Here is a 27,448-nt window from a genome sequence, read left to right as displayed (position 1 = left end):
TCTGTCACCATGAGCTTGATAATATCCCCAAGACTTTTATGAAGAGATTGAAAAGTTCTGGGGAGCTGGGTGAATACTCGAGTTTTTGATGTCATGTGGTGAGTATTTCCGCCCTGGGAAGCCCTGCCCAACGTGGTGAGCCGGTATCTTCTAGATGTCCAGTGTGATGTTCCCCAGCCGCCGTGGGTAAAGGGTGCAGAGCACAGAGTTCACCGGTGGCCTTGAACACAGCGTGGAAGGTGGAGCGCCCTGGCTTCACATTCCACATGGTAATCTCTAGGAAATGACTCCTAGTCAGGTCATCAAAGATGAAGTCTTTTTATAACTCAACGCTGGGGCTCAGAAGTTCCTTCTATACTTTACCCAAAATAACATATTGCAGCAGATTGAGCACGGGGCAGATCTGAGCGTCAGGCTTTCTTCCATTGAGCCAGATAACGCAAGAGGTAGCACGAATGTGGAACAGTTCCTCTCTTCTCTCTAAGTTTGTTTTTATTGTTTTCTAACTAGTGATTTTTCATAAGAATGTGTATCATTTATGTTTACATATAATGGATTTGCTATTTCTAAGTGAATTAGTATTTTAAAAATGTTTGTTTTGATTTCTGATGTAACTATCAGTAGTTAGAACCACATAAATAAAAGCTCATGGACTCTAGGTTTTTAAGACTGTAAGACTTTATAAGGCTTTAAGACTTTAAAGGTACCCTGAGACCAAACAGTTTGAGAACCACTGAGCTAGACTTTAAATTCCTTTATAATGTGTTAAAATTTTAGATTTTTAGGATATGTCTCTTATATAAGAGAACACGTACACAGTTTCCTGCCTTGTGATGTAAATGGTACCTGTCTTTTCAGGAAGAGAAAACAGATTCAGCAAGGCCCTGTCTACACAGACAGCACCATCTCCCGAACGACAGAGGATTAGGTAAAGTCTCTGGGTAACCCTGGACCTTTCTTGTCTCCTCTTAGGTTTTGTGCAAACGAGAAAATTCAGGAACACCACAACACGATGAAGCCCAGAGATAATGAGGTGTAATTAATTCTAAAAACCAACCTGATAATAACATCAAAAAAAGCTTTTAAGCTATTGCAGTGATGTGCCTGTAACCTGTGTTTTGAGCCGGTCAGACCGTGGTGTTTATCTTTCTCTGAGACATTAAGAATGGAGGATTTTATTTTCTGTGGGATTATGTTTTTGGTGCCTTTACTTAGACTCCTTGTGGTAGCCTCGCTTTCTGGGGTCGCTTCAGGGGAGAACCGTGTCTAGCCTCCTCCCTTCCCCTGGCAGAAGAACCCATACGGATGCCGTCTGCTACAGGGCGAGCGGTTTCAGTCGTGGGGGTTACCTGTGTGGTTCTTTGACTGGAGTTGTCTTTGTTTCTCTTTAGAAGAGTTACCTGGCAGCAAAGGTTCTGTCCCTCTGAGTGACCTTCCAGGGTTTTTAGGGGACCTGGACTCCGAAGAAGATAGCATTGAGAAAGCTAAAGAAGAAGGTAGTTTGTGGGGTTCTGGGCTTGTTCGAGATTGCTACGAGACGGTAAAGCCCTCGTCGCACCCTGAAACCAGGATTTAGTGTCAACTCTCGCCAGGCTTGCTTGGCTTTTCTTCTCTTGGGGGAAGGAGGTGGGAGTTTTATTCTGGGTCCTGTGCCAGGGTAAGGGGTGGCCCTTGTCAGCACACAGCCCTGCACGGCCTGGCCTTACCCAGATGGCCTGTTCACAGCGGTGTCTCTTGTCTCCTTCCCTCTTCCCAGCGGCGATATCTAAAGAACTCTCCGAGATCACGACAGCCGGCACCGGGCCCCTGGTTCCTCGAGGAGGCTTTGACTCCCCCTTCTACCGGGACAGTCTCCCGGGCTGCCCTCGCAAGAACCATTCGGCCGCCACTGGTGCTCAGGGCGCCAGTATGAACCCTGAGCCTTTGAACTCCTCCCTGGACAAGCTTGGGCCTGACACACCGAAGCAAGCCTTTACTCCCATAGACCCGCCCTGTGGAGGCGCCAACCAGAGCCCTGCCGGGAGCAGGGAGCGCCAGACTGTGCTGGAGACCGACATCCTCACTCCCAGCCCTTGTAAAATTCCACCTCAGAGGGGAGTGGGGTTTGGAAGTGGGCAGCCTCCCCCTTACGATCATCTTTTTGAGGTGGCATTGCCAAAGACCGCCCATCATTTTGTCAGCAAGAAGACCAAGGAACTGTTAAAGAAAGCAAAAGGAAACGCAGAGGAAGACTGTCCTCCCTCAACCTCCCCCGCGGAAGTTCTGGACAGACTCATCCAGCAGGGAGCGGACGCGCACAGCAAGGAGCTGAACAAGTAAGGCCCTGTCTCTTCCCTCGACACTCCCTCAGCATGAAATCCGGCAAGTGCAGGAGGGGATCGGGACTCGTTTTCCGAGCTCAAGGAGGCGGCTGGCTCTCCTCTGTCCTTGCGGCCGTTGCCTTTGCACACGTGTGGCTGTGTGTGTCTGCACGCTGCTGCCAGTCCCCCGCCAGTGTCCTGCAAGGGCGCGCTCACACGTGCTCTGAGAATGTGAGGGTGAGGGTATGGTATTCAGGGGACCTAGGAATCTCTGTGCTGGTGTGTCCTTCTCCAGCTACAGGTTTGTTTTTTCTGTTTAGGTAACGTAGTTCATCAGATGGAAAGTAAAGTCAGCGGTGTTTCAGGGCAATCCAGAGGGGCCTGCCCCTCCTCCATGCCCTGTGCGCACTCACACACAGGCTTGCCTCCAAGAGGCCTATCTGAGCTGCTGTTCCAACCCTTCTTCTACTGCCCTTTTTTTTCAGCAGTTATCTAGGAGGGGGACGAGGGAATCGCTAGTTCCAGAGTTCGAATCCTCGGCTCTTGCTAAACAAGGTCTTGGTTTTAATTTTTCTTCAATGTAATAACCTTAGCTGGAATGTGACAGAGATTTCTCTTTTTGAATGAGATTTGGTGTAATGGGCTCAGGTACATTACCTCCTTTTTCCTTAAATTTGGCTACCCGCTGTGTATTTCAGTGCAGAGGGTTGGAAATAGCTGGCAGTATGTTTGATCACTCCGTCGCCTTAGAGAGCCAAGCAAAGATCGGCCCCGGCAGGAGCTCCGAGGGAGGGCATCTGCACCCTGGAGACTCCGGTCATGCTTGGTGGGGGTGCCGGCCGTCCGTCCGATGCCTGCCGCCCCCTCTCACTCCCTGTGGACCTGGGGATTGAAACTTTCTTACGCCGTTGCTGCTTTTGACCTCAAGGAAGTAATTTAGTCTTGCGGCAGTGAACAGTCCAGAGAAGGTTGTCCAGGCAAGCTCGGTAACTTTGTTCCCCCAAACCTTTCTTCCTAGGTTGTCCTTACCCAGCAAGTCTGTCGACTGGACCCACTTTGGAGGTAAAGTTGTCACTTGTGCTCCAGACCAGCCTGTGTGGGTCCTGAGTGCTTGTCACCTTTTCTGTCCTCGAAGGAGGCGTGTCCTGTAGGAACAGGTCCCCCCTTTGCTGCTGCTCCAGCCAGCGTCTCTGCTTGGCCTCTAATATCTCAAATGTTGCAAAGGCAGCATTTTGTACTTTTGAAAAGTGGCACGTAGCAGGTGCCCGAGGCTGGAAGTGCAGAAAGCGTCAGCCTCGTGCCAGGCTTTCCTAGAAAAGACCCCAGTGAGGTCAGTGGCTGGAGCTGTGCCTGGGGGAGGACACAGCATGGGAGGGAGAAAGGAGCCTTGAGTGACTACGTATGGTTTGGGTCTGTGGGGAGAAGTCGGGGAAGCTCTCAGGAGTCCTCCCACGTTCTAGCCTTTTGTGTTCCTTGAAAGGGGAGCTAGGTAGTAAATCCTCTTCCCCCTCTCCTGATGCATGACCGTCGCTGAGACCCAGGTGACTGTTTGCAAGAGGAGTGGTGACTTGTTTCTAAGAGCATTGTGTTTCTTAAGCTAGGTAACCGTGGGAGGGTCTTGATGGAACCCTCTGTAAAAGGCCTCTCTGCCACCCTCCCTCTGCTTTAAAATCAGGCTCTCCTCCCTCAGATGAGATCCGCACCCTCCGTAACCAGTTGCTTTTACTGCACAACCAGTTGCTCTATGAGCGTTTTAAGAGGCAGCAGCACGCGCTCCGGAACAGGCGGCTTCTCCGCAGGGTGATCAGGGCGGCGGCCCTGGAGGAGCACAACGCGGCCATGGTGAGTGTCGCGGGGGCTGCGGGAAGGTGCCAGCGTGACTGTTCGTGAGGAGCGGCCCCCGAGTCGGGCCCAGGTGTTCAGTCCTAGCCCTGCTCACTGCTGCGGCTCGGGGTGGTGGCTCAGTCTCTGAGGGTGACGGGACCGGCCAGCTCTGCGAATGGCCTTGCTGCTCTTGGAAACCGTGGGGCAAGGGATTTTCAGGTGTGTTTGTAATTGCTTACGATGTTCACAGAGTCAGAGGCATTCTTTTGTTTCTCCAAATATGAAACCAGCTCCCCTGAAGCTATTTTATGGCAAAAAATCTTGTAGCACGGTGGAGAAGTCAGTCAGACCCGGAGGCCGGACCTTGGCTCTGCCGCTTCTCACCTTAGGAAAATAACTTAGCCTCTTGCAGCCTCTGTTACCTATTCTGTAATAACAGCAGCACCCACTTTTTAACCGTGGTGCCCAAAGAAGTCATGTGAATACTTGCTCAGCCCCTGGGTAGGCAGCCAGTAAATGTTCCTCATTTTGAGTGACCTGGATGGATAGCATTTAATAGAGGTCTTAGGCCAGCGCTGGTGGTTAGGACTGTGGAAGGTGTTGGGAGTAATTGGCGCCAAGAAAAGTTCCTCCAGCAGCTTACGATCCATGTGCTACTGTGAAATTGGTAACCCTTGCCCTCAAGTCAAGCTGGACAGCCGTGAGCTGGCAGATGCAGGGGCTGCCGTCATGGCTTCAGGGCGGCGTGTGGCTGTCAGAACGGGTGATGCTGGCACCTCACTGCCCGTGTAGGAAGGCAGCTAAAATGATCACGTCTTTGGTCTCTGCTAGAAAGACCAGTTGAAGTTACAAGAGAAGGACATCCAGATCTGGAAGGTTAGCATGCAGAAGGAGCAGGCCCGGTACAGCCAGCTGCAGGAGCAGCGAGACACGATGGTGACCCAGCTCCACAGCCAGATCCGCCAGCTGCAGCACGACCGGGAGGAGTTCTACAACCAGAGCCAGGAGCTGCAGGTACAGGCGGCGGCCCTGGGCCCAGGCAGCCGGAGAGGGCGTGGAAGTGCCTCGCTCAGCCCGGCGGACACGAAGGGCTTTTCTCTCGGACACGGCGGCACATAGATGGCGTTTAGGGCAGAGGTCCCCCAGCTCTCTTGGGTTGTACGTAGCTCCCATGGCATTTCAGTCACTTCCCTGGCGTTCTGTAGCCAAAAGAAGCACCTGATGGTTGTGCTTGGTAAGCAGATCGAAACAACTTCATATTTACGTCCCGACAGCTCAGTGGCTGTTTGGAAACAATACACATAAATTTAAGGTTTCTTTGGATTTTGTTTTTAAACGACCACAGTGACTTAGCAGTGCTGTGTGTGTCCCTTTGGGCACTGCACAAAGGTCAGACCTTGGAGTCACATTGGAGTCACCCATTTCACACGGGTGTTCACGTGGTGGTTTGTACCCCAGCAAACCCCGGAACCCTGGTTTGTGGAGATACCACATCGTCTCCAGGCGCTGGCACGTCTGTGCCTCACATCAACTGCCTCCAGTTTGCAGTTCACATGATGACCGACAGGTGTCACTGTGTTTCCCTCATAAATTTAATATTTCCCTGTGGCTCCCCTGTGAGTTGGCTGTGTAGCCCCAGGGCTTTGGTGCACGGTTTGGGGACGGCGGATCTAAGATCTTTTTGTTCTTTTGCTAAACAAATCAGGAACTCAGAAATCAGCCATAACTTAATTTTTAAAACTAAGAAGCTAAATCCCAGTGGCCCTAGAAGAGTACAGCAACTGAGAAGCTGGGCTTCCCCACTTGTCCGTGGGCCGATGGGCAGGTGGACTGGTGCCCTGGCTGGGGTTGGGGGGCAGTTGCTGTGTAACTTCCTGGCGTGTGTCTTTGGGCAGACAAAGCTAGAGGACTGCAGGAACATGATCGCAGAGCTGCGTCTGGAATTGAAGAAGGCCAACAGCAAGGTGTGTCACACCGAGCTGCTGCTCAGTCAGGTGTCCCAGAAGGTAAGAAACGGGGCAGGCTGGGCCTCTTCTCACACCTCTTGCTGATGTTCTTCCTTCGGATGGGGCGAGTGCGTGACCTGTGTGCCTCCGGCTGGGGTTCCCAACCAGGAGTGAGGCGGCCTCTCCGCCCCACCCCCCAGGGGACAAGGAGCAATGTGTGGAGGCATTTTCGGTGCTTCTGACATGGAGTGGGCGGGGGCCTGAGTGCAGCTACATGCCCCACAAGGACGGGTTCTGCAACAGGAACTCCCGGCCTGCACCCGGGCCTGTGTGCACCCCAGGGAGCTCTTTCTGAAATCCTCGGTTACGTGAATGTGGGAAGTTTGTTCACAAAATCTTCTGAGCTAGGATCCCTCCCTTTTTGGGATTCACCGCACTCTGTACAGTTGACGTGTGAACAAGTGAGGCTTCCTGAGCTCTAACCCTGGACCTCCTGTCGCCACGGTCATGGTCACACACGCCCGTCCTCCACAGGCATCCTGTGGGTGGCCACATTGATGCAGCGAGTCCCCACTGCCACCCCTTTGCATGGCACCGTTTTGAAGTGCGTTTCTGTGCGTTGTCGTTGTCCCTGGACTCCTTCCTCCCTTACCAGCCGTTGTGTTAGGGAATTTGAAACCGTGGGAATTTACTGTCCCCTAGCACTGAAACCCTGAGTTGCTAGCCGGTCCCTGTGTACACCCATCTGCCAGATGTGTGCCACGGGGGCCCTCACTTTGCCCGCCCTGTGTTTCGGTTAGCTCTCAAACAGTGAGTCGGTCCAGCAGCAGATGGAGTTCTTGAACCGGCAGCTCTTGGTCCTTGGGGAGGTCAACGAGTTGTATCTGGAACAACTTCAGAGCAAGCACTCAGACACCACAAAGGTATGTGGGGGCTCAGGGAGCCACACTGCGGGGCGGGGAGCCCGTAGGCCGCAGGCAGCACGTCCGTGGCACGCGCGCGGAATGTATCCCGAGATGTGGCCTGGTGGATGAGCACTCTTCAGCCATCGCGCAAGCTTGTTTCCCCTCGTTGGCTTGCTTTGAAATGAAGTCAGGGGTAAGTAAAAGCACCTCATGGTAATTGGTACAGAGCAGCTGATAAAGGGTTTGTCTTCTCTTACCGGTGCCCGCTTCGAGAGAGAGACAGAGAAACAAAGGATAGGGAGCCCGTTCTGTCGAACATAACTCTCAGGACTGTGGGTAGATACTAGTATACATTTTTTTTCTTCCTTTTAATGTTGAATTTAATTTCAGCAGATGGTGGTTCAGTCCTGGCAACAAGGCCAGCATCGGGATGATCTTACACTAGTTAGTGTCTCACCAGTGGCGTTGAGGGAGAAGTTTCATGTCACTTTATAAGTAGCCTCGGGTAAAGTTAGTGAATGAATTGGGAACGATTTGGGATGGAATTTTAATAGTCAGTGCTCAGATGCTTCCTGTCACTAGCGTCTCCATCATACAGGCCTTCTTTTTAGGATTTCTTGGGCTTGTGCTTTGTAAAGCTGCTTTTTTGGCCCAATGTAGAAAGTAGTCTTAGAAGTGGAGAGATGTAATTTTCATAATAGAGTTACTCCTTATTTCTCAGCTCCTCTCAGCACTCCGACTCCCTTTAGAAGGATGTTAAATGTAGAACTTTCTAGAAACCAGCTAGCATTCATTTTGGAGGTGTAATGGGTTTGGAAAAGAACGAGGGGAAAACAGACCTAAGAGATAGGAGAACCTCTGAAAATGCTGACTGAAATGCATTCCTAACGTCTCTCGAGAGAAGTCGGCTGGGCTGGCCTCTGTGGTGCTGCCTTCAGCTGGAACACTTGGACTCCTGGGGCCTGCTGAAGCCACCTGACCTGTTCAGGCCCTGTGTCACGGTCCCTAAATGGACATGATGACCCTGACTTGTAGCAGTTAGGATGCCTTCGGTTGTAAGCAAGAACTGCAAAGCCACTAACCTGGCGTAACAAAAAGTTTTGCTATTTCACTTGTCAAGTCCCACAGCAGGTGAGTTCCAGGCTGGTCAGATCGGCATCCAAGAGCCCAGTTTTGGGGTGCCTGATTGGCTCAGTCTGTAGAGCATGCCCCTCTTTTCTTAGAAATTTTTTAATATTTTAAAGGTTTTTTTTAAGTTTTTTAAAACATTTATTTAAGTGATCTCTGTATTCCATGTGCAGCTTGAGCTCACAGCCCTGAGATCAAGAGCACGGACAGGAAGGAGCATGTGACTCTTGGTCTCAGGGTTGTGAGTTCGTGTCCCATGTGGGACATAGAGATTACTTAAAAGAAAAAAAACCCAGTTTTTTCCACTTTCCTACACCACCTGAGCTGTCCTGGCACCCTTGTCCTCTGGCTGCCCGTGCTCCGGCTAGCTGTGCCGGTGGTTGCAAGGTGTGTGCCACAGGAACGGTGGTCACAGGTAGACAGACACCACGATTTCCCCTGGGAGAGGAGAGGTCGCTTTCTACGCATCTCTCTTAGGAAACTTTGCCAGGAACCCTCCACCAGGCTTCCCACCGTCGCCGTTGGCCAGGATTGTGTCTTGTGCCCATCCCTAGCTCAGTCATTGCCTTGAACCTGTCAGGACTTGCCCTCGGACCTGGACTCAGGCTTCCTCTTGTTCAGTCAGGCGGGGGAGGCAGGGTGGTCACTGAGAACCTGGTTGGGCACGGCTGGTAGGTGTTGGGCATAGCACCCCCTTCGGGGCTGTGAGGGTTTGTCGAGGCGCATGGGTGTTCCTGGTTCAGAGGTTGGTTCGATTCTCCATCAAGAGCTACTGTCATTGAGGACAAAGGCCCGATTGGTTCACCTCCCCTGTGCTGAAGTCTGGAGCTATTGGGTACAGCTAGAATGGCCACATGACCTGGTGCCCAGTTCTGCACTTAAATCTGTGGAGTTCCATGCCAAGAGAGCATTCACTGGTCATCTTCAAGGCAGGGACACCTCCATGGAAGCTCATCTCCTTGCTCTTTATGGTTTGTTTTCTATTCTTTTTATTTTTTTAAAAAAAGATTTTATTTAGTTGAGAGAGGGCGAGCAGGAGTGGAGGGTTTGTTATCTTTAAAAAATAAAAACAAATCTGTGCTAAGTTTTATGTTATGTATACCTTAACACGGTAAAAACGCTCAACACAAATGTAACACACGCTTGTTAGAAGAGTGTTCTTTCCTTGTGTACACTTGCTCTGGGTTCAGCTGCCTTGGTCTGTCGGCAGGCAGCCCATCTGTCCAGCGTGATCTGCAGGCCTCCGGGGCACCGATCAGCGCATTGCCTGAGTGAGCCCGCCCCCCTGCGCTGTGCCCGCTAGCTTTCCCTTAGTCGGTGTGAGGGAAGGAGAGTCTAGAAGAAAGCCAGTCGCCTGTGACACCACTGCATTGAAATGATAACTGACTGTCCGTATAGTTTCACTTGGTATTTGTGAGTCAGTGTTTACGTAGTTGATCCTGCTGTCACATGGTTTTATATAAAGTCTGCTTCTTAATTTTTTTACTGATACGTAAACTATGAGTTTACTAAAAACTTATAAAATGTATTTTAACTCAGCTGTTCTCCTGGAAGTAGACTTCACCATGCTTCCGGTTTTCTGCCCTTCTAAACATGATACAATGATTATTTTTGTGCCAAAATGTCTAGTCGTGTTTCAGATGATTTCCTCAGGGGCAGATTTCAAGGAGGGGCTACTAAATGAGTACTTCCTGCCAGCTTACCTCGCAGCCAGTTGTGCTAAGTCAGATTTCCAGCAGCAGTGCCCTGAAGGGCCTTCTCAGGGCTTAGTGCCTTGCTTTCCCACAGTGCAGGTAGCACGCTCGTTTTCTCAGGGACTAACTCCGGCCCCTCTTGTAGGAGGTAGAGATGATGAAAGCTGCGTGTCGGAAAGAACTAGAAAAAAACAGAAGCCACGTTCTACAGCAGAATCAGAGGCTCGATACCTCCCAGAAACGGATTTTGGAACTGGAATCTCACCTGGCCAAGAAAGACCACCTTCTTTTGGAGCAGAAGAAATATTTAGAGGATGTCAAAGTCCAGGCAAGGTAACTCCAGTGGGCGTGGGTTTCTGCAGTGATGGGTTCTTTTGTCGGTGGGGCTTCCTATATTCTGGAGTGGTCTGTGTTTCAGAGGACAGCTGCAGGCGGCAGAGAGCAGGTATGAGGCTCAGAAAAGGATCACCCAAGTGTTTGAATTGGAGATCTTAGATTTATACGGCAGGCTGGAGAAGGATGGCCTCCTGAAGAAACTTGAGGAAGAAAAAGCAGAAGCAGCCGAAGCGGCAGAAGAAAGGTAGGAGCAAAGAGATGGGGCAGCAGCCTTGTCCCTGAGCTGCCAGCAGCAGGACAGGGCCCGCATCTCAGGGCGTGAGAAGCCGTCCCCGCTGGCTTGGGGGCTGCCGCACTCCAATTCCCCCTTCCTCATGGCACCCAGGGATCTCTCCGTGTCCTTGTCCTTGGCCCCATGTCTCAGGCTGTGGTCACAGGAAGTGCTCACGTGTGCGATCTCCATCTCCCGTCCCTCGTCAAGGCTCGGGTTCCCCGCTCGAAAGCACGGAGTTCAGTGTCTGCATGAGCCAGTGTAGTTGCACGCCTCCCACACGCACAGGCCCTGCCAACACCGCCCCTCTTCTCCTCCCTGGATTTCTTACAGGCTTGCCTGTTGCAAGGACGGCTGCTCGGATTCTGTAACAGGGCACAACGAAGAGGCATCTGGCCACAACGGCGAGACCAAGCCCCCCCGACCCGGCGGTGGCGTGCGGGGTGGCGGTGCGAGTAGAGGGGGTGGCGGTGGCAGCGGTGGCGGCAGCAGCGAGCTTTCGACCCCGGAGAAGCCCCCCACCCAGAGGGCAGGCCTGTTCAGCAGTCGGTGGGAAACTACCGTGGGAGAGTCGGCCACCAGCATCCCCACGACTGTTGGCTCCTTTCCCAGTTCAAAAAGCTTCCTAGGCATGAAGGCGCGAGAGTTATTTCGTAATAAGAGTGAGAGCCATTGTGACGAGGACAGTGTGACCATCAGTAGCCTTTCTGAGACGCTAAAGACAGAACTGGGCAAAGACCCAGGTGCGGAAGTCAAGACCCCCCTGAACCTCGACGGCCCGCACCCCTCCCCCCCGAACCCCGACAGTGTTGGACAGCTGCACATCATGGACTACAATGAGACTCATCATGAGCACAGCGAAGGATGACGGTCGATCAGTGTTAACTTGCAGGTTGCTGGCATAGAACAGGAGGTGTGAATGCACGTGCCCAGGCTTTCCTCTTTCTGGGGTCTGGGTGGCTAGCTCATGCGGTGGAAATGGGATGGAGGTCCTTTTGACAGTTGACTGAATGCAGAACGGTTTTTGGATCTGGCATTGAAATGCCTCTTAACTTTCCCCTAAGCCCACTTCCCGGCCTTTCATTTCCCCCGCGGTGTGGACTAATCCGAGGGCCGGTCAGCGCTCCTCAGTAGCTTTATTTTCTTCCTTCCACAATGGCTGCGCCCTTCGAACCTGTGCAATATGAGGCCAAATTTAATCTTTGAGTCTAACACACCACTCTCTCCTTTCCTGAACTCGGAGAATGGGTTGGCTCTCCGTTAGCCCAGGTAATTGGTGGTGTTGCAGGTAAGTTTGGTTTTGTCCCTTTCCACGGGGATGTAGCTTGCGAAGCTGGTCGACTTCATGTGGGAGGTTTTCACGTGAGACTGTCACTGCTTTCTGGTTCTGCAGTGTGGGCCCTCAAGCAGCAGATTAGGGAAACAATGGTTTCTTCACCCTTAACATTCTTTTGGCGGTTCTGTTAAGCTTCCTAGAAAGTTCTGTGTGAACAAACGTCTGTTGTTAGCGGAGTCTGGAGCTGGCACTGTGGAGACCGTCCTTCCCCTTTGGCAATGCTCTGTCCCTCCTTCCCCGCTACCTCTTATTTATTTGGTGTTTGCTGGAAAGCTGGGACTGCTCCAACCAGGCTGGTGTGGGGGTGGTAAAACCCGCTCTCTGCAGGAGGGGAGGTCGGCGGCTTGAGCAGTTGTGCGAGAAGCCCTTGTGGACGAGGAACTGCCCTCAGGCAGGGCTGTGCTAGCTGAGCCTTGGGGTTCACCCCCCCACCCCAGTCTGTCTGCCTCTCTCCCTTCGTGTTCCCATGAGCCTCTCGTTTACGTCAGCTTCTTGGTGATGCTGCCGCAGAAAGGCTCTGAAGGTCCAAAGAGTTTCTTCAGTGTTTAAATGACCATTGCTTCTCAGGCTGGTAGAGCCGCCTTGCGTTGCTGGTGGTAACAGCTTTCTCACACCGCCTAACTTTGCGGGGCCGACCCTCCGGGGGCTCGATGCTGCTCCCTTCCCGCACAGTAGCAGTGCAAGCATCTTGGAGCAGAGTCCTGGCGAGCGTTGACAAAGGTGTTCTGACATGCACCCTGGGCTGCCCGCACACAGCTCAGGCGAGGTGCCCCCAGCACAACATCTGAACTCAACACAGGCCCCGGAGGTAGATGCTAGAAGCCTAGGAGTGGTTGCTTAGTGTCCCAGCTGAGGCAAGGAGAGACTGGTTGGAAAGAGCCGATGAACTTGGTTTTTCTTTTATTCTTTTAGTTAAAAGTATATGAGGGTTCAGCTGTGAGGGGGGAAAAGACAGACTGTAATGGTACGAAATCTTACTGCTTACAGAGCCTTCCAGCACGTGAGGGTAAAGGTCTCTTCTCTTTAGTGTTGCAGTAAGTATTCTAGCACTCCTAGCCAGAGGCGGCTAGGTCACGTGATGCTGTGTCAGCACGGCTACACTGGCACGAGGCCTCGTCAGGACAGGATCTTCAGGTGTGCCCAAGTGTGCCCGGCCCTGCCCGGCCCGGCAGTGGCCGCTGGATGTCTTGTGTGGACTAGCGATAACCCCACATGGTGAATTCAGCTTTGTCCAAAGGAAAGCTTAAAATCAAGTATGTCCTATTTCCTAGTTCAGTTTTAGAAAAGGAAAACACGAACAAACTCAGAAAGGAAAAAAAATGTCAACTGGATTCCTACTGAAACCAGGTCAGAATGCCCACCGTCCCCCAGCCCAAGAGACCTGTGCCACAGAACAGACACCCGGCGTTTAAATCAAAGCCTTTTCCCTGATTAACTGGCAAAGGCAGAGGCCAGTGTAAAGAAAGAAAAAAACATGTTTAAAAACATGAGATTGTAAAAACACGGGAGGAGGCAGCGTGGTGACGTGGGCTGTGCCGGAGGCCCCGTGGGCAGGTCTCTGGGCTCACGGCCCTTGGCACATCCCTCCGGCCAGCTGGCTGCTCAACTTGACCACCACGGCGACCCAGGGGAGCAGCCGACCCAGGGGAGCTGCGCTCAGCTTTCTTTGGGTTCTAGGGGGTCAGGCTTTTTATTCAGCCAAGGCTAGGGGATTGAGGCCTGGTGAGTGGTGAAGTTACCCAGCCTAAACATTTAGGCTTTTATGTTGCAGAGGACTCAAGTCAATAGCAAGGTTTAGTTTGGTTTTAAAAACAATAAACCTGCCAGGAGTCAACAGGTCACTTGATTGCACTACAGCCAATCTTTTTAAGGATGGAAAGATGATAGTAGAGGGACACTAGAGAGAGGATTCGAGTCTGGGAGCCGGCAGGGCAAATGTATTAGAACAGCTAGCATCAGGGGCAGGGCCTGTCTCTAGACGCTCGAGCCCAGCGTGGTGTTGACACAGGTCAGGCTTGGCCAGCCTCTGCCCTGCCCCTCGGAGCAGGCTTCCTGCCTCAGAGCCGAGTGGCCAGTGTGTGTGACCTGCTCTGATCCCCACCCGACACTAACCAGAGTCAGCACAGGCCCTGGGGTCGGGATCTGCTTCTGGGGGAGCATGAAATTTGTTTTCAGAAGGAGTACTGCGGTGTCACGGGGGGCAGCAGGGCAGGGGCGGGCGGAGATGGCAGCGTGGTCTCCATAGAGAAAGCGCATCCCCGAGTCTGCTGCCCGACAGAAGGACGTGGACCTCTCTCAGACAGCACTTTGAGGCATTTTTTAAAAGCTTTTGACAGGGTTCTGCCATAAAGTCTACAGAAGTTGTTAGTGTAGCATTGGAAGAAGTATCTAGTCATGAGTAAGAAAACAAATCCAAAGGCAGGAGACAGGTCGTTTCTTGGGTCAGGAGGTTTTTAAAGGCTTCCCGTGCAGTCAAGTGCTAGGCCCAGCCATGGGTGGCCGGTGGGCGGCGGTGGCTTCCGTAGCTTGGTCAGCAGAGTGTTTCGGCTGCTGGGGGTTCTGTCCAGGCTCCGTGAGTGCAGAGAGAGAGGCAGTAGGTCAGCTGCTGTGTGAGCCAGGATGCGTATGCCGTGTGGAGGGGAAAGGGGCCAGCTCTTCTGAGCAGGGAACCTGGGAGCCACCGACACGGACGGCGAGCCGACCATGCCGCCGTGGTCCAAGACACAAAACTCTAGACCCTGGGCCGTCGCCATTTGCCACAGCCCATGTAGTTTCCCGTGGTTTTGTCACAAAAGGCCAAAGTCTCATGGTTGTGTAGAAGGGGGTGGCTGATACGGTGGTTGCAATGAGGGGATCCCCGTGAGCTGGGCATAGGGGTTCAGACTTACAGCTCCGAATGAAAACTTGAGTGTTTCTGTGTAGAGAATATAGCATGTGCTGTGACTAGCCAGTGGGAGTTTGTACCAAATACTAGAACGTGCCACTTGAAGCCAGAAAAACGGAAGAACGAGTGAGAGGCAGTGCCATGTGCAGATGGCGGTTCTGACGGAGAGCAGGTGGGAGGAAGCTGCGCAGGTTAAGGACAGTGTGGGCGGAGCGGAGGCTTGCTTCCGAGCCATGGTCCAGGTAGAGGGCCACCCGCCTGGGGATGTGCTCAGAGAGGTCAGCCCCCAGAGTGCTCCTGGGACGAGCCTGATCCCACCCAGAGATCCCACCCATGTCTCCTGCAGGGAAGAGAGGGCTCGTGGAATGACCCACATCGGCGCAGCTCCCTCTGCTCCTTTCCACTGTCAAGGTGCACGCTGGAAAATGCCACGTCTCCAGCCCCAGCGTGTCTATCTGTTTCTGCCCAGACTTGTGTAATGCGAGGCCCCCCACCCCCCATGCCCCGGCACCGTGGAGGAATCGGCTGCCCTCAATGATTTTCTGTATAGGTCAAAGAGCAAGTGTAGGTCGGGGCCCAGCCCCGAGGCTGCTGCTGTGACTCTTATCCCTGTGTGGCTCGTGTCCCCATCCATGACTCTGATGTGCGCAGGGAGAGTGGGTTCCCGTCTTTTCCACGCCGTGCTCTGGTCTGTACGTGCTCACCTGAGAGAAGAGGGGCTGTAGTGACAAGGGAAGCCTGCCCGGGGTAGTGAGCCCCTGCGCCCGTGACTGCAGAGCAGCCCTCTGCCCCCCTTCCCTTCGCCACCAAATTGTCCATCTGCGATAAGTAGGCTAGTGGAACCATTGGAATAGATGTTTTAGAGGAGACCCCTGAGAGTTTGAGACCCCCCAGATCCACCCCTCCTCCCTTCCCCCCACCTCGCTGCAGTGTTTGGACAGGAGGCGACGGCGCTGCTGGAGGCGGCACAGACTCTGATCAAAGAGGCGGCCGGGCGTTTTGCACTAGGGAGAATCAGTGATCACTTTTCAGAAGACTTCTGTGGACCATAAGTATATGACGGAGGAACAGATTTTGTTAAGACGTAACCTAGTTTTGTAACTCAATCATGGATCAGCCACATGTGGCTAACTTGCAGGTTAGAGGGGTCCCATCAGTGAAAAAAAGATTTTTTTTACTGACTGCTTTTAGTTAAATTTGAGAAAGTCCTCTCTCGTCAAAAGGTTTAAACCTTCCCGCCTTGATCTTAATAAGCATGTCAAACGATCCACGTCAGACGCCATAAACAAGAACTGCGAGAGAAAATGGTACAATCTTAGTGGATGGGAATTGGAATCAAAAGGGTTTGCTGTCCTTCTTAGAATGTTCTAAAATGTCAAGGCAGTTGCTTGTGTTTAACTGTGAACAAATAAAAATCTATTGTTTTGCACTACTCTGCTGTGTTGACATGGAGTGACTCACACTGGCCCCTGAGGGGCTCCTAGGCAAAGTAAGGACCTGTCCACGGGTGCAGAAGGCTCCGGCCTGGCTTGGTTGGTTACCCCAGGTGGCCGGAGGAGGTGCTGACAAGTAGGATCTGGCTTTCGTCTCTCTAAGCCCTTTTTGCTGTAGCCAATTCTCTGGCCCACGGCCGCAGATCCTCCCTCTCTCTCCGATTCCTGCCTTCCCCCCCGAGAGTGGCCTGGTGGCATGGGGTGGGTGACTCTCCAAGCTGGACGGCCTGCAAGGCCTGCACTGCTGTCCCGCCTCGTGCTCGGAGTGCGCTCGCCTCCCTGTGGGTTGGCTGGCCATTGGCTTTACTTAGTACAGTCCTTTGGGGGGCACCCAGGTGACACCGAGGTCATCGAGAGCTTATGGGGCATGTTCTGTGAGCGTGCCAGGGAGAAGTGCAGCCGGCACCCACCACCTTCCTTCCGTTACGTCATCAAGGGGTTTGGAGGAAGGCAGGAAACTACCTCAAACAATTGTTGGATCCAGCCCCGCCTCACTGTCTCTTCCTTGGAACAGACATTTCCAGCTGCCCCTGGAAATCGGTGCGCTCTGCTCATGTTCATGGCGGAAGCAGCCTTTTGAGAGAAAGACTCAGGGGTGGCAGTTTTTGATTTCGTCTGGAAAATTCAGATGTCTATTCAGATTCTTGTCTGAATGGCTTCTAACTACGGAAGGCCAGTTACGAGCCGGCCTGTGGGTCTTTGGCATGAACCCCCGGACCCCGGAGAGCGAATGTCTACAGCGGTTGCTCTTTGCTCGTGGCTTTGCTTGTGAGGCTACTGGACGGTGTCCTCTGAGGTCTTAGGATAAATGTAGTTTTCTTTAAGGGCTAACTCCCAGGAAACCAAGCCAGGCAGAGAGGTGGGAGAACACTTTTTATTCTTGATGGTCGCCCCCGAGGAAGCAAGAATACCGAAGCTAAGTCGCCCCCTGTGAAGGGAAAAGTCAGTCAGAACTTCCAGCAGGCTCAGAAGCCAGAGACACATTTTACAATGTCGGGGCCTTGACTGTGTTGTGAAAATCAGGAAACGGTCCTTGCACAGGAGCCATAAAATCAGAATTCTTCCGGCTTCTGTCATGGTCTCCCTCTCCCAAGTAAAGGAGAGCAAAGGCAGGTTCATTCCCCTTTGGGTTTTGGTCCAGAAACCTAATCACACTGAGGAATCATGCCGTGCCGGCCCTCAGCATCCTGGCAGGCCGAGCAGCTGGGCCTCGCAGGGAGCTGGGCCTTGCCTACGGTTGCCACTGTGGCGGGAAGGAAGCTGGCAGGCCTCCGGCTCGACAGCTCAGCCCAGAAAGCCAGACCTGCAGCGTGGCGGGGCCTGGCAGGGTGCGGGCCGGGAGCTCCCAGAGCACCTGGGCAGGCCAGTGGCTCCAGCGCTCAGCAGCCTCCCCGGGACCCCCCCCGCAACAGCCCTGGAAGTGAGGGTCCTCTTCATTGACACAGAGCCTGACCCTCAAAGGCGAGGAGAGCTTAGAAGTGACAGAGAGGGAGCGAGGTTCTCAACAGTGTATTGGGCAGGCCCCTTTGGGGTTCAACCGTGGCGGGGACTGTGGGAGCCAGAGAATGGCTCAGCCACTGGAGACCAAGTTAAGTGACCACGCACCGTGCGGGACGCAGCAGGTTGCCGGCTCTGAGTTACAGTTTCCCGCCAGGTGGTCTCCAGGGAGGTTTGGAACAGCCTGTGTCATTCCCCCTAGGTTTGGGGCTGTCTTTGGTAAGCCGCCTACATTGGTGCTTTCTTAACCGAGGCTGGGCGCCCTTGGCCCAGGGAGGACGAGTGGCCACCCCGGTGGCTTCCTGGCGTGCCGGGGGCTCACTCACATGCTGCAGGGCTTTGCGGGGCAGCTTCTCCGAATGGGCGATCCATTCTTTCATCAGGTCCAGCACGATGGGGATGAGGCTGACCACGCCTCCGTAGTGGTTCCTGGCCTCGTCACAGCTGAGGTGGTTCACCACGTCGTGAGGGTACCTGCGGGGTGGCCAGAGGGGCTCCGTCCAGACCGGGGGCAGGCTCTAGTCCTGACAGCCCCTCTGAACCCCCTGGGGAGGCTTAGGGCCGCACTCTGCGCGGCCCACGAGCCCTGGCTGATCCGGGCGGGAGGGGCAGGACTTGTGAACCACTCGCCCGGGGTTGTAGAAACCCGCATCGGGGCCTGGAAACCTGCTGTAACTGCTCCAAAACCTGCCGGTTAGTCCCTGCGACTCTTCTTCCCCCCGTAACTGAACAGCGTGCTCCAGATCCGGGCACCTGTGCTGAGGGCTGCCCGGGCGCAGAATCAGGGAGCCCCGCTGGCGGAACTGGGGCTTCCCTGTGGGCTCCTTCCCGCGGGGCCCCTCCTCTCGTCCCCACCCCGCTGCCCTCTGCCCGTGCGCGCGGCCCTGGGGCCTCCGGAAGGGCCCAAAGCGACGTACTTTGCTCGAAGGCTGCTGAGGTCGGTGCTTTGGCTAACCAGGGATTTGCATCTCTCAAGCAGGTTGTTGGTGACCGGCGTGCCGGAGTGCAGGGCTTCGAAGTGCTGACACAGCTTGCTCAGCTCCGCGCAGATGTCCAGGAACAGGAGCAGGGTACGCCGGTCGGTGGAGTTGTTGCAGTAGTGCTCCGTGTAGCTCTGCACCTGCGGGCCCGCATGCTGGGAGCTCAGGAGGCACCCCCGCCCCGCTCCTCCCCCCCCCCCCCGAGTCCCGGGCAGACGCCAGCCACACTGAAGCATCTGAAGGCACCTGTATGCCCCACGTACGCTTACGGTCGTGGGGTGTCCCAGGCGCTGTGCCAAGCACGGTGCAGGCGGGACCTCACACCTCATAACTTGCTTACCTAAACCCCACACGGTGGGTGCCTTTCCAAGTCCTTATTTTGCAGATGACTAGCGGGGGCTCAGAGAGATGACATAAGTTGCTTGGCCCGCCATGGACGTGGCCAGACTGGACTTCACCCCCAGCTCAGGGCTCTGAGCCCCCAGCCCTCACCAGGCCCCACGCACCTCAGCCGACACCTAAAGCAAAGAGGGCTGCTCCCTGACCTTTCATGCCTTAGTCCCACTCAGGACCCACTGAGGAGCAAAGAGAAGGCACTAGAATCCTCTTAAGTTTCACTGTCCTGTGTTTCCAAGGTAGAGGAAGGAGGGACGAGGGGAGCCGGGGAGAGGGATCGTCCACAGAAGAGAAGGTAGTCATTACCTCACACCACACACCGACATCAGCTCTAGGGTGAAGAGCTTAAATGCCGAAACGAAAGCTCCCATGTGAACGTGTTCCAGATGGAGGAGTAGGGACACCTTTCTCAAGTCATTAAAAGTGTTCAGAATGGTGATACGGCCGATCCGCTTTTCAACCCCGCTCCTTGGGGTGAATGGAGGTCCTTCCGGGGCCCGGGCTGTTCCTCTCCAGGCAACCTCGGGCCCCCCTCCCCCCATCACTCTGGATCTGAGGTCAGACAAGGCGGGAGGCCTGGCCTTGGGCTGAGGAGGAACTGGCTCCGGTCCAGGCAGGATTCACTGGCCCATTTCCCAAACGCAGGCCCGACCCGTGGCGGGCCAGTGGCCGGAGGCACCGGCTCCCTCCTCTAAAAGCCAGAAAGTTCTAAGTCTAAACCAGGGTTTTCTTGCTGCTGCTGGTTGCCTTTCTGTTGCTAGGGGAAGTCTTCCCGAATGATCCGAGGGGTTCTGAGGACAGCAGCTCTGTACGGGGGGAGGGGCTCTGGCAGCCTCCACATCGGCTGCGGCTGCGGCACCAGGAGGCCGGGGCGGGGCCTGCCCAGAGTGTAACTACAGCAAGGCAGAGTCACTGGGCTACCTGGTGTGTGTGCTGGTTACCTCTGGATAACCCACGTCCAGGGAGGGTGGGGTGAGGGCCGAGAATCAATTCTTCCCATGGAGACTCAAACCCTGGGGCCGCTGTTTACCAAGAGCCTTTGCTGGGCTTAAGGTGAGAAGGCCACTCCCTTGTGCGTGGGTCTGGGGGCGGGGTGGTGTCTCAGATGCTCCTTCCTGACACTGAAAACCTGTCCAGTGCCCTTGGGGAATGGGCTAGAAGAAGGATGTAGCTAATTGACTTCCAGATAGTTCAAGGGAAAGAGGGTATTTTCTGAAGGTTTAAAAAGTTTTCAAGTTAAAAAACCGGGAGAGGCTTTTACATATATTAGAAGAAGGGATTTTTTGAAGGATGCCGCTGGCAGGGGTGCTGTTCTGTGTGGGCCCGTGCGCTTCTCCTAAGCGATTCCGAGCTCTGGGGCTCACCCCCGCCCCACCCTGGGAGCCGAGCCTTTCACAAGCTGACTCTGTGGGCCCGCAGCAGGGCTGCGGCTGGGAGGGTCCCACCTAGGTGTGTGCTCCTTTCTGGAAGGCGCGTTCGGTCTCGAGGCCTCCAAGTTCTGCAGAGCAAACTGGGATAGCAGCTCACGCACGAGGACACCCGGGTTAAGTGAAAATGTTTGCAGACGGGGGGTGGGGGGTGGAGCAATGTGTTTGGCACCTCGTAGTTTCTCAGACTCTAGTAGGATCCGACAGCCGGGACCACAGGGGTCAGATGCTGGCTCAGAGTCTCCCTCATGATCTCGCTAAATCCTCATACTCCCGGGAGGTTCTCCTGGGGCACAGACAGGTGACTCCCGGCCGGAGGTCACAGAGGAGGTGTGGGGCTGAGCCAGGACCTGAACCCTGGCTGGCAGTCTCCAGCCCATGTTTGTAACCACTTTGTTACTTACTCACATGTCTGGCGGGGCGGGGCGGGGGGGAGGACGCCTGGCTCCTTCCGCTAGTTAGGCTCCGAGTCCTGACTCACATATCTGGGGAGGGGACGCCTGGCTCCTTCCGCTAGTTAGGCTCCGAGTCCTGACTCTGGCACAAAGGTGCTTGGCCCCTCTGGGCCTCAGTTTCATCTTTCAGGCGAGATGTCGCCAGGAATCTGTGGGCCTGGCAGGCCCCTGAGCGCCCGGCCCCACCGCCCGCCAGCCCACGAGACGCCACCTGTCCGATGCTGGAGATGGGCCGGATCTTGTCGTGGGCGTTCTCCCGGCAATGCTCCAGAGCGGCGATGAAGGTGAACTGTTGCTGTTGGAAGAGCTTGTACTTCTGCTCGATGTTTCGAAGAGACTCCTTCGCCTCATTCATTGTCTTCCTCGGCAGTCAGTCACAGAAGAGGGATCTACGGGGAGAAGAGCGCAGGAGTGAGGCCCTGGGCACAGACTGCAGACCCAGCGCTAGAGTCCAGACCAGCACGTCTAGGCCCCTCTCAGGGGAGCACCACACTCACTCCGGATCCCCCAGGCTGTCCAAGACAGAGTAGAGCCTGACCCAGGTCCCTTTACCCTCCAAGGACACGTTCTTTGCCATCAACTGTGACTTCCTTCCCTCAAGTGTGGATAGGGATTACTCTGGTCCTCAGTTTCGCCAGACTGTGGACACACACACACACACACACACGGCCTCCAGGGCCCTGCTGTGCTACCAGCAACAGAGGGGATCACGGAATATGTCACAGAAAATAAAATCTGATTTTTATCAGTTTGGACCAAATCATTTTAAATCATCTGCCTCTTTGCAACTGGTGGGAAAGTCTAGGGATTGTCTCCAGTGGGCCAAGCGGCGGAAGCGCCTGTACTGGATCGCCGAGAGTGAGCAGATGCAGTTTCCTGCTCTGTGCTTGGGTCAGGAGCCCTGGTCTCAGGCTGGGACATCCTCAGGGCAGGGGCTGGCCCTCGGTGACTCCTCCCTGCCTCCCACGTCCACTGCAGGAATGAGCCAGATGGGAAACATTAACGCCATAGGGACTGCTGTCTTTTGGTGCCTCACAGACTGTCCCTGGTGTGGTTCAGGTAGTCTACAAGGCATCTAGAATCTTCTGTGAGCAGGGAAGGCTGTGGGTTCTGCTCTCTGTGACATCACAGTTTTGCCAAGCCCGAGCAAAATGCCAGGTTCCAGATTTATGGAATGCCGGAACTGGAAGAGAGCTCGGTCGGTGAACTCCCCTTAACTCCCGGGGAGACAACCGAACTCCAGGGTGTCACAGCAAGCTTCTCGGAGACACCCTAGGTCCCAGGCTTCCTGACATCTAACTAGAGTCCTCAAAGCTGCCCCAGCCGCCGCGTCTCCACCTCCAGGCACCCGCACTTCACGTGCCCTGCATGAGCGGGGGTCAGGGGAGGCTGAGCCAAGCTAGGGTGCGAGTGAGTCACTGCTAGGCCTGGGTGGGGCAGAAGACATTCCAGGCTTCCTGGCAGTCCCCAGGTAGAAAGGAGCCAAGCCCAAGGGAGACAGGAGGCATTTCTCTCTGCTGTGTCTCCCTCAGCATCCCAGGCCCACGGCAGGGCTGAAGCAGCAAGGGCATCTCCATGGCAAGAAGAGGGATGAAAGGAAAAGGAAGAACAGATGAGAAGGTGGCCTCCAGGACACGACGGGGACAGCACATCAGAGACTTGGGGAGGGCCGGGAGCTGAGCCGCGCCAGGATGGGCCCTGACAATGGCGCCACGTGGACCTCAGTGGGTCGAAGGAACATTCAGCAGCAGTGCCCAGCCCTGCCCACCGGAAGCCTGTCTGCTCATAGCAACTGCAGCTCCTTGGGGGCGGGCCTGGGCCAGGGCCGCCAGGGCGCCGGTGTCCTCCCCACTCAGTCCCCTGCCCACCGTAGGCCAGAGGGGAGGGGAGCCTGGGTTGTGGGGATGCAGTGGGGACCCGCTGTTTGTCAGACACCTGGAACACCTGCCAAGGCCCAGAGGCAGCCGTGGCGGATGTGGTGAAGGGGGGCAAGGTTTCGGGTTACGCGTCCGTCCGATGGATGGCGCAGGCTTACCAGGCAGGTGAGGCAGGCGAGGCACTCGGTGTGAAATTTAAGGGGGCACCACAAAACCCAGCAATTGAGCCAGGTAAAAATATTTAATGCGCTATTTGAAGAAATAAATTTAATACCAAAAAGTCCATGAAGTACCTGACTTTTAAGTAAACACAGGAGGGCATCCAGTGGGGGCTTCACCGTACTGGAGCCCGAAGCAAAAGGAAGAAGTCATACTGATCCCGTCTTTAAATTTTTAATAGTTTACTCTCAATGGATTTTTTTTGCATTAAATTTGATGTTTTTCAATGTTACTCATCCCGATTATGGGGGTTTGGGGCACCCCTTCACATTCTGTGCCAAGGCAGCTGCCTTTCTTGCCTCACCTAGTTTCGGCCCAGGGCTTACAAGTGATGAGGGGGCTGAAGGCCTAGAAAAGTGGGAGCCCAGCACATAGGTGGGTTTCTGGGGAGGAGGGGGAGCACAGGCCTTCCCCCATTAATGCTCAGGGCTGGAGTGAGTGGTTAAGAACCCAAGCCCTGGAGTCCCATAGTCCCGGGTTCAAATCCTGGTCCCACTACTTCTTGCCGGCCTCAGGGTGAGCCTCCGAATGCTAACACGTTGTCCGGAGAGAACAGGGTCAGCCTCCCAGCCTTGGGGTGGGCACCGTGCGAGGTGGCAGGTGGCAAGTGTGGGGCCAGGGCCTGGAACGTGCAGCACTTGGTTGTCAGGGCACTCAGAGCTTCTGTGATTACATGGCCTGCACACAGCCACAGGGGCGTGCCACGACAGGCACGGCGTCCACCCTGAAAGCCGCAGAGACTGCTGAGGGCTTGACCTCCGGGAGAGGAGATGTGGGGAGGGTGGGCAGAGAGCTGGGGCCCCTGGCTAGAGGCGGGGAGGGTGTTATGTGGGGATATCGTGAGCAAGCACAGAAGGCAGAGGACAGGGTAAGGCTGAGGGACCCCCAGTGCCAGACAAAGCTAGGAGGACCACTGAAGGCCAAAAGGGTTAAGAAGCACGTCACGTGTTCATTCGTTCTTTTCTTCATTCATTCTGCAATGCCTCCCATGCGCCAGACGCCATCCTGAGTGCTGGGCTATACACAGCATTGAACAAAATAGACACGATCCCCTTCCCTGGAGAGATTTATCTTTCAGAATGGGAGACGGACAACATGGATGAGTGAACGAACCATGTTTCAGATAAGGGCATTGCTAAAGAGAAAAGAAAGCAGGGCAGTGGGACGGGCATGTCGGGATGAAAGGCTTCACAGTCTGAAAGAGGGTCCTTTGAAGGAGGTGGGTGGGTGCAGGGCAGGGTGAACGGGTGGGTGCAGGGCAGGGTGAACTGGAAGCCATGCTCCAGCCTTCAAGGAGACCCTGAACACCCACCCCAACCCTCCTAACAGCAGTTACTCTCCATGGGGTCCTAGGAAAACCCTGGTCATGCATTGAGTCCTCACCTATGAAGGTATCACGATTATCCCCACGACGGATGACGAAGCTGAGGTTACCCAGCTAGAAGTGAGCAAACCAGGACTTCCCACTCAGCTCTGCCTGACTTTATAAAGTCTGTGCTCTCAGATAGCTCCCTCTGTGACGATCCATAGAGACAGACATGCCAGACGTCAGATTGACCAGGGCTGGGAGTGGGTGGGTGGGGTGGAGGGGATACTAAAGGCCTGAAAAGCTGCCGGAACCCTCCCAGGGGTCATGTACTGGCTGGATCCCTGGGCCTCATTTCTACTCCCATGAGACTGTTCTCTGTTCCCCATCCCCTAGGGGGCTGTCCTGTGTGTCTGACTCCCTGCCACCCTCCTGGGACTTCCTGGGGCTGTCAAGTTCTCTAAGGCTATGGCACTACCTCGGCTGGTGGCCCCAAGAGCCCCTGAGAGCAAAACTGACTTGGTTCTTGATCCTAGCGACTTGTGACATGCGCGCCAGGAATGTCGTGAGAAGAGCTGTAATAAGCTATCCAAAGTGATCGTCCCTTGAACGAGTCACTGCAGCCAAATTAGTGTGGATGAAAGGTACAGGGTACAGGCACTTCTCGATCTGGGGGAGGAGGAAGGAAAAAATGATTACCCAATAGGTTTTAGGCTTTAATTGATTTGTATTTTTCCAGGCTGCTAAAGAAGATTAAATCGTGGTATGAAAAGCGCCTAAGGCTTAAAATAAATGAGGAGAAAGGCAAGTCATTTCAGAAATGTCCAGAAAGCAAACTGAACCTCTCCAGTGCAAATTGCAGGTTTGGTTGCTGTGTTCTTTGTTCACGGGGCGGCAGCTTCCTTTTCTTCCCCAGCCGTCTTTGCAGTTGGCTTTGACAAGCCAACCAAGGTGCGCACGCTTTGAGGGGGCGGCTCTGAGGGGAAGAGGCAGAACTGCAGCCTTCTACACTGGAGGGCATGTTTCTGGGCGAGTGGCTGGCAGTAACGGCTTTGGCTAGGAGTCAAGACACCAGCCCTGGCTCTGCCTTTGCTTAACAAGTGAACTTGGCCCAAAATTTCCCCCTTTCTGGGCCTCAGTCCATCCATCAGTAAAATCAGGGGATTTGGATTAGAAGATCTTCAAGGGGACTTCTGATTTTAATGCTTCACAATCAACAACTGATGAGGAAAGAGGCCCAGAAAAGGGAAATGACTTTTGCTGTTAAGTCATTGAGCCGACTACTTTTCACCATTCTGATCCTCCAATTTCTCATCTGTAAAATGGGAATAAAGGTACTTATTTCTCAGGGCTGGTGCAAAGATTAAACGAGATAATATGGCTAATAGTACCCCAATGCATTCTGCACTTAATACATGCCCGTTACCAATACTTCAGGTATATTAGCTCATGGAATGCTTCCATAAGCCCCACTTCACAGGGGAGGAAAGTGAGGCACAGAGCAGGCTCACAAGGCGAGGTGGAGCCAGGAGCTGAACTCTGAGCAATCTGTACTGACAATGCCCCACGTCCTGTTTATAATGGACAAACCCCATACTTTTGTTAAGAACACTGAGAGCTCAAAACCAGGAGTAGCTCGTCCTAAAAATGGCAACAGACAAATGCTAGAGCTCCCAGTTCATCGCTGTGTCTGATACCAGGGATGCCCTGTCCCACTGGGGATTGGCGCGACTCGAAGCGCTCCTTCCCCCCACCATGTCCCACCCCACCCCGGTCCCAGGGCACCAGCGGCAGTCCTCTCCATTCCCTTCTCCCCAACCCCCAGGGTTCGGGTTGGAACGGTCCCGGCCCGCTCTACCCTTACTGGTCCCAGAGCAGCGTTCACTTACAGAGCGCCCCGCAGCTGGATTGCCTCCGAGGGTGTCTGGGAGCCCCAGATGGGCGGGGAGGCCCTTCTCAGGCCTGGGGAGGCGGGTGGGTGGGGTGGGGAGGTCGATGAGAAGGGGCGGGGCCGCGGACCCGATTGTTCCCGTGGGTGCCATAGCAATCGGGTCACGTGGCAGCCCCACCCCCTGAGCCTAGGCCTTCCCGCCCGCCCGAGGGACTCCCCTTCTTTTTCAAACCGTTCCCCAACCTCTATTCATTTTAAAGGTGGGGAAACTGAGGCCCAGAGAGCAGAGCTGGGCCGGCCCTCGGAGCTCCCAACGCCCGTCTCGGGGTGCAATGGCTGAACCCGCGAAGGACCCGCCTCCCGTCCCCTCGGTTGGGGGGGGGGGTCGACGTGACCCCGGGCGTCCCAGCACCGGGGGCCCTCCCGAGGCACCTTTGGTCCTAGAAGGCCACAGCTGGAGAGGCCTGAGAGGTCCCGCCGAGACGTGCAGACTGCGGAGCGAGGCCTGCGCTGGCGCCCGGAAGCACCTGCCCCGGGGTAAGCGCCTGCCCCCCGGCAGCTGAGCGCGCGGGGCCGAAGAGCCAGGGACCCGGCCCAGCTCCAGCCTGGAGGGCCGGCGCGCGCTGATGATGCGACGCGGCGGCCCTAGCGACTGCGGTTTCCAGGCAGCCGGCGCGTACTAATGACGCGCCGGCGCGCCGGCCCTAGCGACGGCTGTCTCCAGGGAGCGGGCGCGCAGCACCGCGGCATGGACGCGACCACCGCCCCGCACCACATACCCCCGGAAATGCCCCAGTACGGGGAGACGTACCACGTCTTCGAGCTGATGCAGGTGACCGAGGCAGCCCCGCTCTGTCGCGACACCCGGCTCTGGCCGGGAGCCTCTGTTAGGGATAGCAGGGTGCGCGGTGGCGACCCCGCAGCTGGGGGGTGTCCGACTCCTGTACCCACAGGACCGCGAGAGATGCCTCGGTCGGAGGACGCCCCTTGTCCCTGCCCTGCGGACCCAGGAGGGAGGAAAGAGGGCAGGCCACCTGACCAGGATTTGGTCATGGCTCTGGGCCGGCCCGCTCAATGGCCGGGACCACGTCCCATTCTTTTTTCAGTTCCGGCAGCTGTGAAATGCCAGGTTGCAAGAGCTGGTCTCCAAGGGGGCCCCTCCCGCGCTGACAGCCCCCCAGCCTGTCCTCAGTGTTATTTTCTGAGCCGGGGAGTGTCCGAGTGCAAGGTGACATCACCATCCCCTGAGATAGCTGCCTCCCTGGGACAGCAGCCCTGTGGTT

At 55.0% G+C, this 27,448-nt stretch overlaps 2 protein-coding genes across 23 annotated transcripts in view; one reads left to right on the top strand and one right to left on the bottom strand.

Annotated features, from left to right (window-relative positions):
- Positions 1 to 16,056, top strand: part of TSC1 (TSC complex subunit 1) — a 50,061-nt gene extending 34,005 nt beyond the window's left edge. For 14 of the 15 annotated variants that reach the window (XM_011231219.3, XM_034664741.1, XM_019805009.2 and 11 more), the window contains 11 exons: positions 859 to 928; positions 1,392 to 1,496; positions 1,757 to 2,315; positions 3,319 to 3,362; positions 3,976 to 4,142; positions 4,956 to 5,138; positions 6,020 to 6,130; positions 6,871 to 6,993; positions 9,943 to 10,130; positions 10,216 to 10,377; positions 10,738 to 16,056. In XM_011231219.3, the coding sequence (XP_011229521.2) occupies positions 859 to 928; positions 1,392 to 1,496; positions 1,757 to 2,315; positions 3,319 to 3,362; positions 3,976 to 4,142; positions 4,956 to 5,138; positions 6,020 to 6,130; positions 6,871 to 6,993; positions 9,943 to 10,130; positions 10,216 to 10,377; positions 10,738 to 11,272 (2,247 nt within the window). In that variant the 3' untranslated portion in view covers positions 11,273 to 16,056. The remainder of the gene's footprint in view (positions 1 to 858; positions 929 to 1,391; positions 1,497 to 1,756; positions 2,316 to 3,318; positions 3,363 to 3,975; positions 4,143 to 4,955; positions 5,139 to 6,019; positions 6,131 to 6,870; positions 6,994 to 9,942; positions 10,131 to 10,215; positions 10,378 to 10,737) is intronic. The other variant, XM_019805011.2, reaches the window with a different exon arrangement.
- Positions 16,057 to 16,977: 921 nt separating this feature from the next.
- SPACA9 (sperm acrosome associated 9) lies at positions 16,978 to 27,110 on the bottom strand. 8 transcript variants are annotated; one of them, XM_011231221.3, is made up of 5 exons: positions 26,598 to 26,751; positions 21,084 to 21,261; positions 18,532 to 18,734; positions 17,941 to 18,088; positions 16,978 to 17,045 (listed from the first exon to the last, which is right to left on the bottom strand). In XM_011231221.3, exons 2-5 carry the CDS (start codon positions 21,225 to 21,227, stop codon positions 17,034 to 17,036), a joined length of 507 nt encoding a protein of 168 aa, XP_011229523.1. In that variant the 5' UTR covers positions 21,228 to 21,261; positions 26,598 to 26,751; the 3' UTR covers positions 16,978 to 17,033. The 8 variants fall into 8 exon arrangements, with proteins under 8 accessions (XP_011229523.1, XP_019660566.1, XP_019660559.1 ...); XM_019805007.2 differs by lacking the exon at positions 26,598 to 26,751 and adding an exon at positions 26,977 to 27,110 and having other exon boundaries at positions 16,978 to 18,088; XM_019805000.2 differs by having other exon boundaries at positions 16,978 to 18,088; positions 26,598 to 26,759.
- Between the last annotated feature and the right edge of the window lie 338 nt (positions 27,111 to 27,448).

This window comes from Ailuropoda melanoleuca, chromosome 7 (assembly GCF_002007445.2).
Source record: "Ailuropoda melanoleuca isolate Jingjing chromosome 7, ASM200744v2, whole genome shotgun sequence".
Lineage (NCBI taxonomy): Eukaryota > Metazoa > Chordata > Mammalia > Carnivora > Ursidae > Ailuropoda > Ailuropoda melanoleuca.
Note: the sequence above shows the minus strand (reverse complement) of the source record. Positions and strands in the feature narration are given on the sequence as shown.

What these genes read in the sequence shown, in the direction of transcription:
- SPACA9 (XM_019805007.2), bottom strand. Translation starts at nt 21,227, where the DNA reads ATGAATGAGGCGAAGGAGTCTCTTCGAAACATCGAGCAGAAGTACAAG. An exon ending in CCATCTCCAGCATCGGACAG is followed by an intron (nt 18,735 to 21,083) that starts GTGGCGTCTCGT and finishes GCGGGCCCGCAG; the next exon opens with GTGCAGAGCTACACGGAGCA. An exon ending in CTCAGCAGCCTTCGAGCAAA is followed by an intron (nt 18,089 to 18,531) that starts GTACGTCGCTTT and finishes GCCACCCCGCAG; the next exon opens with GTACCCTCACGACGTGGTGA.